Raw genomic sequence first — 11,427 nt, forward strand, 5'->3', positions numbered from 1 at the left:
AGCTCCAAATGATCAATCTCCGATACCTCCTCCTTCTGTGGCCCCACCGACTGCTGAGGCTCCGCCGACTACTGAGACTTCTCCTAAGCAGCCTTTGTGAAGGCTCCCTCTTGTATTATGCTGTGTTTCTTTATTTCCCTGTTTCATGTTCATTTCCATTAAGTTTAATGTTAAAATCCTTTGCACATTTGTTAATGTTTCAAAATAGAAAACCATACCCAAAAATAATTAAACAAGCAATAATATTGACAATCATGGCAGAATAAATGGGTTGCCTCCCAATAAGCGCTTGCTTTAACGTCTTCCAGCCGGACAATGCCATATTGATCAACCTTCATGGGTACCCACGGCATAGTGGGTTGTCTCCTCCACATCATGTTCTACAAAGCTCTCGTAGTAAGGCTTCACGCGATGCCCATTCACCTTGAACTCTTGACCTGTTTTGAAACTACGAACTTGGACTGCACCATGAGGAAAAATATTAGTAATAACAAAGGGTCCAATCCAACGTGAACGTAGCTTACCCGAAAATAGACGAAGACGAGAATTAAACAACAACACTTTTTGTCCAACAGAGAAGGACTTGGTGCGAATCATCTTGTCATGAAAGGCCTTCGTCTTTTCCTTGTAAAGTCGAGCATTCTCGTAAGCTTCATTCCGTATTTCCTCAAGTTCATTCAATTGAAGCTTACGATGAATTCCCACCTCATCTACATCCATGTTGAACTTCCTCACGGCCCAATGGGCCTTGTGCTCCAACTCCACAGGTAAGTGACATGGTTTTCCATACACAAGCCGAAAGGGGGACATTCCTATAGGTGTTTTGTAGGCGGTCCTATAAGCCCACAATGCATCTTCTAACCTCAAGCTCCAATCTTTTCTTGTTGGCCCAACTGTCTTCTTCAAAATCTGTTTTATCTCCCGATTCGACACCTCGGCTTGCCCGCTTATTTGAGGATGATAGGGTGTCAAAACCCTATGTGTAACGTTGTACTTCTTAAGCAGTGCCTCGATTGTGCGATTACAAAAATGTGAACCTCCATCACTTATAAGAACTCGAGGCATTCCAAACCTAGCAAAAATGTTAGACTTCACAAATTCTGCAACCACTTTGGAATCGTTAGTCCGGGTGGCTTTTGCTTCCACCCATTTGGAAACATAATCCATCGCCAACAAGATATAGAGAAAACCATGTGATGACGGAAAAGGACCCATAAAATCAATTCCCCACACATCAAATATTTCAACAGAAAGTATAGGGTTTTGTGGCATTTGATCCTTAGCACTTATATTACCCATTCGTTGACAACGATCACATGTAAGGCAAAATGTCCTAGCATCCCTAAAAATGGTTGGCCAATAAAACCCACATTCTAAGACTTTAAGGGCAGTGCGTTGGGTGCCAAAATGTCCCCCACATGCATATGAATGACAGAATGTTAAAATAGATTGAAACTCAGATTCATTCACACAACGGCGTACAATTTGATCGGGACAAAATTTCCAAAGGTATGGATCATCCCAAACATAAAACCTAGCATCATTTTTAAGCTTATCACGTTGATTCCTATTAAGTGTGCTAGGGATATGTTTAGACACTAGGAAGTTCACCAAATCTGCATACCAAGGCTCACTTACCTGAATAGACATTAATTGCTCATCGGGGAAGGTTTCAGAAATTGGCGATGCTTCCTCATGCACCATTCGACTTAGGTGGTCAGCCACCACATTCTCCACGCCCTTCTTATCCCGAATCTCAATGTCAAACTCTTGTAGAAGCAACATCCATCGAATTAGTCTAGGCTTGGCCTCCTTTTTCGTGAGCAAATACTTGAGAGCTGCATGATCAGTAAAAATAATAACTTTAGTACCAAGTAAGTATGATCGGAACTTATCTAATGCAAATACCACAGCAAGTAATTCTTTTTCAGTGGTGGAGTAATTTAATTGAGCATCATTTAGTGTCATAGAGGCATAATAAATAACATGAGGTTGTTTGTTCTTTCGCTGCCCCAAAACAGCACCAATCGCATAGTCCGAAGCATCGCACATCAACTCGAATGGAAGGCTTCAATCTGGAGGTGTGATAATGGGAGCCGAAGTAAGAGCTTCTTTTAATTGCTTGAATGCCGTGGAGCATGCATCATCAAACTCGAAAGCCACCTCTTTTTGAAGCAATCGGCATAGTGGTTGTGCAATCTTGGAGAAATCCTTTATGAAACGCCTATAAAAACCTGCGTGACCAAGAAACGAACGAACCTCTCTAACCGAAGTTGGAGAGGGTAAGTGACGAACAAGGTCTACCTTAGATTTATCCACTTCAATGCCTTCTTCAGAAATAATATGTCCTAGAACAATACCTTGCTTAACCATGAAGTGACATTTTTCCAATTAAGCACAAGATTCGTTTCAACACAACGTTTCAAAATTAAGGTCAGATTACTCAAGCAATGATCGAATGAATTACCAAACACACTAAAATCATCCATGAATATCTCAATAATTTTCTCCACATAATCAGAAAAGATACTCACCATACATCGTTGAAATGTCGCAGGGGCATTGCACAAACCAAATGGCATGCGCCTGTATGCAAAGGTGCCAAAGGGGCACGTGAACGTTGTCTTTTCTTGGTCCTCCGAAGCTATCACAATTTGGTTATATCCGGAATATCCATCAAGAAAGCAATAAAATTGATAACCGGCTAACCTTTCTAACATTTGGTCCAGGAATGGCAACGGAAAGTGATCCTTCCTTGTCATGGCATTTAACTTCCTATAATCAATACAAACACGCTAACCGGTCACCACACGAGTGGGTACAAGCTCTTGTTCTTCATTCTTCACCACCGTGACTCCGGACTTCTTTGGAACAACCTGCACGGGAGACACCCAACGACTATCAGAAATAGGGTATATAACACCACAATCAAGCAATTTTATAACCTCCTTCTTTACTACTTCCAACATGGGTGGATTAAGGCGACGTTGAGCCTCCCGAGATGGCTTAGCTCCCTCATCCAAAAGGATGCGATGCATGCACGTGGTGGGACTAATGCCTTTGATATCCGCCAAGGTCCATCCAATGGCAGATTTGTGCTCCTTTAACACCCTTATCAACTTGTCTTCTTCTTGGGCCGTGAGTGAGCTAGATATGATGACGGGTAATGTCTGATCTTCTCCCAAGAAAACATACTTCAAGTGACAAGGTAATGGCTTCAACTCCAGTGTAGGTGGCTGCACAATTAATGGAAGTAACTTGTTAGCCAAAACCGAATCTAAAATTGAGAGTGGAGACTTACCAGATTGTGAGGGTAACGACGCGAAGGCCGCGACCATTTCAAATACTTCACCACAAGGGGGCACGGTAATATGATCAGATTCCATGCCGTGGGTTGCAAGGATTCCCCCACCCTCATTTCTTGCTCCTATGCCGTGCACTAAGGCTATTTCAAGTGCATCGTCGTTCATTCGATCCAAATGTACCTGTGCCAAAGGATCAACAATGTCAATAGCAAAACAAGAATGGTCCTCAATTGGATATTTAATGGTTTCAGAAAGATTAAAACGAATAATGTCCCCATCAAACTCCATGGTCAATGTTCCCATGAACACGTCTATCTTTGTTCTCGCTGTTTTCATGAATGGTCGGCCTAGCAAGATTGGCAATGATGGAGCATGGCTCGAATCCTCCATTTCTAAGACATAAAAATCTACAAGAAAGATAAGATGATTGACCTGCACTAAAACATCCTCAATGACTCCCTTGGGATATGCGTTAGAACGATCGGCCAATTGAATTATAACACCATCATGTTTTAACTCACCAAGGTTCATTGATGCATAAATGGAATATGGCATAACATTAATAGAAGCACCTAGATCTAACATGCATTGTTCAAATCTAGTGTTTCCAATTATGCATGGGATAGTAAAGCTCCCTGGATCCTTACACTTTAGAGGTAACTTTCGTTGCAAAACCGCGGATACATTTTCACTTACTTTCACAACTTCTTTAGTTGAAATTCTTTTCCTAGTTGTGCATAACTCTTTTAAAAACTTTGCATACCTGGGCACTTGCTTAATAGCATCAAGTAAAGGAATGTTTACTTGGACTTTTCGAAAGGTATCCAAAATGTCCTTTTCGCTTTCTTCCTTCTTCGATTGTGCAAATCTGCGAGGGAAAGGAATATTTGGCAGATTAGTGTTCGAAATCACAACATTTGGGACAATCTTACCTGCGGTGGACGGATGGGAGGTCTTAGATGGCTGCGGCATGGGTAATGCTACCCTTGCCGTGGGGTAAGTTTGCTCCTCTTCTTCAATTTGTATCTTCTCATCTTCCTTGTTTCTCACTTCTTTTCCACTTCTTAGTGTGATAACTTTTGCAGATTCGAAACCACCATTGGGATTGACCACCGTAGTGCTTGGTAACTTACCATTTTCACGGAATTGTCCCAAAAACTCGGCCATTTGGCCCATTTGCTTCTTTAGCTTATTAACCTCCTTTGCTTGGTTCTGCATTCCCTGCGCCAGTGTGGTTAGTAACTAATATGTTTTATCGTCATTCATAGACGTACCTGTGTTGGGTTGGGATGATTGTGCTTGAGAAGGTGGTTGTGGTGCCATTGGCCTCGGAAAGAGACCTGGGGGTTGTCGGAATCCACTTTGTTGGCCATATTGTGGTGCATCTCTCCATCTGAAATTGGGGTGGTCACGCCATCCCGGATTGTATGTATTGGAGAAAGGATCACCCCTTGGTTGGTTTTGATTCCCATAACCCACAGCATTGGCAGATTCCCACCCTCTATTCTCAATTAATTGAGGGCATTGATCAGATTGGTGTCCTTGAATGGAGCATACACCGCAGATTGTAGTTCCTTGCGCTTTGGGGCCTTCAACAAACTGCGATAGCATAGACGTAAGGTTAGCCATTTGGGATTGTAACTCAGAAATAGAACTTACCTCATTTACATAATGTGGCCGTGGGGTGTCTCTTTGCCCAACACCTTCATATTGTTGTGCATTAAGTGCTCGATTAGCAATGAGAGTTTTGGCATCCCTAGGTGTCTTGTCCACTAGAGCTCCTCCCGCGGATGCATCCAACATTTGGCGTTCAAGTGGTAAAAGACCTTCATAAAAATATTGAAGAAGTAGCTCCTCCTTCATTTGGTGCTGTGGACAAGAAGCAACAAGAGCTTTAAAATGTTCATAGTAAGTTGGAAAAGATTCACCTTGGCTTTGCTGAATTCCATTAATCTTCTTGCGAAGAAGAATGACTCGTGATGTCGGAAAGAACTTCTCTAAGAAGGCTCGCTTCATACTCTCCTATGATGTGACAGTTCCGGGAGCCAACTCATACAACCAATCCTTGGCCTTCTGCTATGAGAATTACTTGACACACAAATTAAACCCTCTTTTTGACAATTGTAGTATAGATGTAAGTAGGGTATCGTTCTAGGCCGGGGATTAGGAGGGATTGCTAATCTATTCTAAATTAATTTAAAAATATTAAACAAGACTCAAGGACACAAAACTAGGCTAAAAACTCTAATAACTCGAAACACACTTAGACTGACTCAAAATAATGAAAACAATCAAATTAGACAATAGGAACTGAAATGGACGGAAATTGAATTAAAAGACTAACAACAATGAAAACTAACTAAATAATATAATTTAATAATGGGGGGGTTTGGTTTTGACGAGAAGTAAATTAAACTTAAATAAATTACAGAGTTGACAAAAGCATGAAATTAAGGTGAAAGGATAGGTGACAGACTAGCTAGAGGGTTCTTCTCCACACATGACACATATGCAACCTAAATTGATTTTCAGTTGTTCTTTCAATAAATTGTGAATGACAATGTTCCAAGTTAATTAGGTCCGCTTAAATTAACTCTTAGATTTCCCTAGATTCATTGGATTGAATGGAATACGCATTACAACCAAATTATTCCTCATCAAAGTCCCTAACTATGGAATACGCATGATAGAGACATTCAACAAAGATCATTAAGTTCAACGGAAATCATAAACATTGACTAGGCATTCATAACTATGGAATACGCATGTTAATCCAGCCTAGAATTCACTTAACACGATTGTGGATAACAACCTTCACTACTTGTGAATATAAGTTCATAACGATTAGGTGAAATTCACTTATATTCTAGCATCAAATTCATGCATGTAAATTAAGTATGCATTCTTAATCGACATACAAAAATAAGTTATCAATCAAGCAGTTAAGCAAATTAAATCACAACTGAAAGTAATCAATTCATATTACAAATATATTCATGGCTTTGAATTAACCTCTAGCCAAAATAAATTTAGTTACACATTATTAAAACAGAAATAAAGCAAAAGTAAAACATGGGTTTGAGAAGATAAAACCAAGAAAAGAAGATCTGCCCTCCTGTTCCGTTCTGTTTCTGCCCTCTCTCCCCCTATTTTGCGCTTCTGCCTTGCTCACGCTGCTAGGCAGCTTTTTGCTTCCAGTACTCTCTCTCCCCCCGTGTCATGCCTTCTGTTTCCAGCCCAGTTTTCTGTGCGCTGCCAAAGGCAGCTTGTATCCCCCGTCAGTCTCTCTCCCTCTCTTATTATTTTCCTGTTTTCTTTTATTTCTTTCCGCAGTCCCGTGATTCCCCCTCACCTACCTTCTTGTTTCTGCCCTGTCTTATGTGGACTGTGCTCTGTCCATCCCCTGCTCCAGTCTGCCACTCTTCTTATTTTATTTTCTTCCCGCTGTCCCCTATTCCTTTCTTTATTCTTAGTGTCTCTCCCACTCGTTCTCCACTTTCCATGCTTTTGTTCCACTTTCTCTCTTCTCTTTCTCGCTGCAAAGGCAGCTTTGCTTCTCATTTCTTCTGAGCTGCCAAAGGCAGCTATTCTTCTCCTCCGTCCATTAGAATATTGCCATCCCACTCACAGCTGCTTTGCTGCTTTTCAAGCCGCCTCTACCAACTCCCTCTATATTTTTTATGCGCTCCATTATTTTTCTAGTGGTCCACCCGTGTTCCACTTTTCTGTTTATTATTTAAAACTCATTTGTGCTATTTTTATTTTCTTTGCATAACAGATCCTATAAACACAAAAATAACGTAAATAGCTCAAAAATATAAGGAACTAACCAAGAAAAGACGAGTGAATTTGAAGTAAAAATATATATAAATATGATCCGATCACCTTCTCCAACAAAGAAAAGGGAAAAGCTTTCATCTTCAATATGTTGTTATCCACGTTCACCGGTGTCATACTTGAGCATACTACTTCGAACTCCCTTAAGTGCTTATTAGGGTCCTCCATTGATAACCCATGGAACTTGGGTATATGATGTAGCAAACTTGACTTCAACTCAAATTCATCGGTCTTCTCAGGGTCTGCCCTAGGGTATTGGATGCAAAGAGGGGCTGCATTGGCTAAACCCGAGGCAGAAAGCTCCTTGATGGTTCGATTGTCTACTGCCATGGTTGGTACTTCCTCTTCACACCTTGCCGTGGCCTCCTCTTCAACCTCAACTTCTTGCTCTTCTAATTCAGGTTCGGGACTAGGAGGATTAGACTTTTGCAACCTCTTTTTCCTTCTCAAAGTCCTCTCAAAATCACTGTCAAAGTCGAAGATATGCTCACGAATAGGTTGTGAGCTGCGGGTCATGAACTAGTACCTACACACAAGAGCAAACAAAGTTAGTGACCAACTTAATAGACTCGGCACAAGTAAGGAAATAAGGTGCCTATACACGGCACAAAAACAAAACACACCCATGGTGCAAAATTAAAACAGAAACTAAACAATTTAAACAAGACTCAAGACAAGGGATTAGCGACTTTGTCAATCCCCGGCAACGACGCCAAAATTTGATGCGTAAAATAACTAAACACACAAATTAAACCCTATTTGTGACAATTGTAGTAATGATGTAAGTAGGGATCGTTCTAACCGGGGATTAACTAGGGGTGCTAATCTAATATAAATTGATTCAAAAACACAAAAACTAAACTTAAAGACTCTAACAAGACTACTATGACTCAAAACAGATTTAAAGCACTCAAAACTGCCTAAAACAATCAAATTGACTCAAAAAGAAACTAGAACTTGATTTGGACATAATCCAAAGTGTTTATGACTCCAAATGCTTAAGAACACAAAATAACACAGATTTGAATGATTAAGACTCAACAAAATATGGGGGAATTGTGTTTAGACGAAATTAAATTAATTTGGCAGATTGTAAAGAAAACAGATTGTAAGACAAAATTGTGATGAATCAATGGATGATGGAATAGCTAAGGGTTTCTTCTCCACACATGAAATATATGCAACGTAATTCAATTTCCAGTTATCAATTCAATAAGTTATGAACCTCGACACTCCAAGTTAATTAGTTCCGCTTAAATTAACCTTCAGATTTCCCTAGAATCATTGAATTGGATGAATATGCATCGCAAACAAATTATTCCTAACAAGTTCTCTATATGAACAGCATGATAAAGACACAAGTTAGAATCATTACGTTCTTTGGAAATCATAAGCATCGACAAGGCATTTGTAACTATGAAAAGCATGATACTTTTGCCAGGAATCTACTTAACACGATCGTGACTAGCGACCTTCACTACTTGCGAATATAAATTCATAACGATTAGGTGAAACAAATTTATATCCTAGCACAAAATTCAAGCATGCAAATTAAGCGTGCACTCTCAATCAACATGCAAGAATAAGTTCTAAATCCAACGGTTAAGCAAATTGTATTCACAACTTATGCAACGATAACTGGAAGTAATCAACTTATTTCACATATATAATCATGGTTTTGAATACACCCTTAACCAAAACAAAATTAGCCAATCATACTTAAAGCAAAACAAAGATTACATGAATTAGACATTAAAATCCAAAGAAAGAAAACATCTATAATGCTCCAACTTGGCAGCAAGTGCATCCAAGATTTCTCCTTTCCCTTGCTTGCGGCAGATTGGTTTGTGGACAGGTTTTGGGTAGTTTTATGGTGTAGAATGGATGGGAAATGGTATGGAAATGTTTAGGGTGAGTGTGGAGGAGTGTTTGATGGTTAGAGGGTGGTGGAGAACTCGGCAAAGAGGGTGGAAGAAGGTGGAGTGGCTGTTATGTTTTCTGGGCACTAGAATGGTGTTTTTGGGGTGTTTGCTGCCTAGGGTGTGTATGGACGAATTTTCTGTGATGAATGATGAATATGGGAGGTCCCCCTTGGCCAAGGGGTGTAAACATGTATATATAGGCCCCAAAAACCCTAGAGAATCAGGTTAGACAATGGAGGAAGTGCACAGCAAGGAGGGTGAATTTGTGGTGTGCAATGGTCCAAGGATGAAAATGAAGTAATGATGCAAAGTATGGAGGGTAAAATGGAGTGGTGTTGCAGCTAGGGAGCATGAATGATTGTGCACATTGCATAGAAATGAAAATGGAGGTGAAATGTTTCAGAAATGAGTCAAAGGTGCAGCAACATGTGTTGCACACGACATGGGATTCCAAAGGTGGCTGATGGAGCATCAATTGGTGCATGTAATGGTTGTGAAAGTTGTATGAAATTTGATGGGTGAAGGGAACAAGAGGTATGCAGCAATTGAGTGTAATAATTAAATGTATTGAGGCATGAAATCAGAAATAATGTAGGGGACAAGGGTGATTAAGCATGGCATGGGAATCCAAAGGGAATACAATGGTGAGGCCATGGCAAGGAAGGTGCATTGTGGAGTGACACCCTTTTGTGGCTGAGTTCTTTATCCTTTGTACAATAATTCTTCACATTCTTAGCCTCTTTAGTCTTAAATTTCGTCCATCCACCTTGCTCTATGCATTTGCTATCCATTCCAAACCCGAAACTGCTCCAAATGCCTCCAAAATGCATCTTCTTGCATACTTTGTCCTTAGAATCTGAAAACACACAAAAATGACTTTAAACACTAAAATAACTAAGAAAACACAACGTAAATGAGCAAGAACAAGTTAACTAAGTCGCATAAATATGCTCCTATCAGTGTGGCAGCCATAGAGTTCAGTTTTTGCTTGATCATTCATCCCCATTTCAATACAACCTCCATCTTCACATCCATTCATCTTCACATCCATTCCTCCATACAAATAAACCTTCAAACACTCACCAACACCTTGTGCCGTAGCAAAAGAAGGGAAGGAAAGTGCTTGGACGTGCTTGCTGTTCAACTTGGATCGTTGGAACGTTTAGGTGTTTTCTTTCTTTTGTTTCCAATGTTTAAATTCATTTTATTTCGTTTTGTTGTGAACATAAGTGGCTAAACCCCCCTTAGCTAGGGGTGATTTCAAAGCCATGATTATGTGTGTAATATGATTTGATAAATTCCAGTTATGAACTCTTGAATCGTGAATGCAATTGGCTTAACTATTTGATTGATAACTTATTTGTATTTGCTGATTAAGGGTTGACACTTAATTGGCATGCATAAATCCGATGCTAGAATATAAGAAAGTTTCACATAATCGTTACAAACTTATATTCATAAGTAGTGGAGGTCGCTTGTAAATGATCGCGTTAAGTTTAATTCTAGCATGAGTGACATGATGTCATAGTTGCAAGTGCTTTGTTAATGCTTATGATTTTCATTAAACGTAATGATCTTTGATTGTATCTCTATTATGATGTCATGTAGGGAACTTTTGAAGAATGTTTTGGGTTGTCGAATGATGTCATCCAATCCAATAAAACAAGGAAAATCTGAGGGTTAACTAGTGATGTCACAGTTAATTTGGGGCATTGTCGTTCATAATTCAATGAAGTAGTAACTGGAAATCGAGTTGTTTGCATACATGTCATATGTGGAGAAAAAGCCTCTAGCTATCTCATCCATCATCTTATTTCTCAAATTCGTTTTACAATCTGTCTAGTTTTTCATACTTGTTTGTTTGTTTCAACTTCATCCAAATCAAAACCCCCCTTTCTAGTTTCTTGTTTCAAAGTGTTTCAAATCTGTTTTGTTTGTGTTTTTTATTGTTTTAGGTGAAGCCAAAACGTAATTTTCACTCAAAGTTTAGAGTCAGAAGCTGCCCAACAAGTGTTTTTAGGCAGTTTTGAGTGTTTTTAAGTTGTTTTAAGTCTTTTGAACCTGTTTTGAGTCCCTTGAGTCTATTCAAACGTTTTTAACTTTGTTTTTATGTTTTTGAGTCAGTTTAGAGTCAATTAGCAATCCCTCCTAATCCCCAACCTAGAACGATCCCTACTTATACTTATACTACAATTGTTAAAAGAGGGTTAAATTTGTGTGTTCAGTTAATTTTCGCATTAAGTTTTTGGCGCCGTTGCTGGGGATTAGCAAACTTGCTAATCCCTTGTTTATTTTCGTGTCTTTGTGTTTTATTTTAATTGAGTTTGTGTGTTTGTGTGTGTGTTTGAGTGTTTCTGCCGTGT

At 39.5% G+C, this 11,427-nt stretch overlaps 1 protein-coding gene across 1 annotated transcript; it reads right to left on the reverse strand.

The window, feature by feature from the left end:
* Positions 1 to 2,795: 2,795 nt before the first annotated feature.
* On the reverse strand, positions 2,796 to 4,678 carry LOC139189489 (uncharacterized). Its single transcript, XM_070808446.1, has 2 exons — positions 4,580 to 4,678; positions 2,796 to 4,526 (listed from the first exon to the last, which is right to left on the reverse strand). Exons 1-2 carry the CDS (start codon positions 4,676 to 4,678, stop codon positions 2,796 to 2,798), a joined length of 1,830 nt encoding a protein of 609 aa, XP_070664547.1.
* Positions 4,679 to 11,427: the final 6,749 nt, after the last annotated feature.

Source organism: Malus domestica, chromosome 11, assembly GCF_042453785.1.
Source record: "Malus domestica chromosome 11, GDT2T_hap1".
Taxonomy (NCBI): Eukaryota; Viridiplantae; Streptophyta; class Magnoliopsida; order Rosales; family Rosaceae; genus Malus; species Malus domestica.

What these genes read in the sequence shown, in the direction of transcription:
- LOC139189489 (XM_070808446.1), bottom strand. Translation starts at nt 4,678, where the DNA reads ATGGCCAACAAAGTGGATTCCGACAACCCCCAGGTCTCTTTCCGAGGC. An exon ending in ATCATCCCAACCCAACACAG is followed by an intron (nt 4,527 to 4,579) that starts GTACGTCTATGA and finishes ACACTGGCGCAG; the next exon opens with GGAATGCAGAACCAAGCAAA.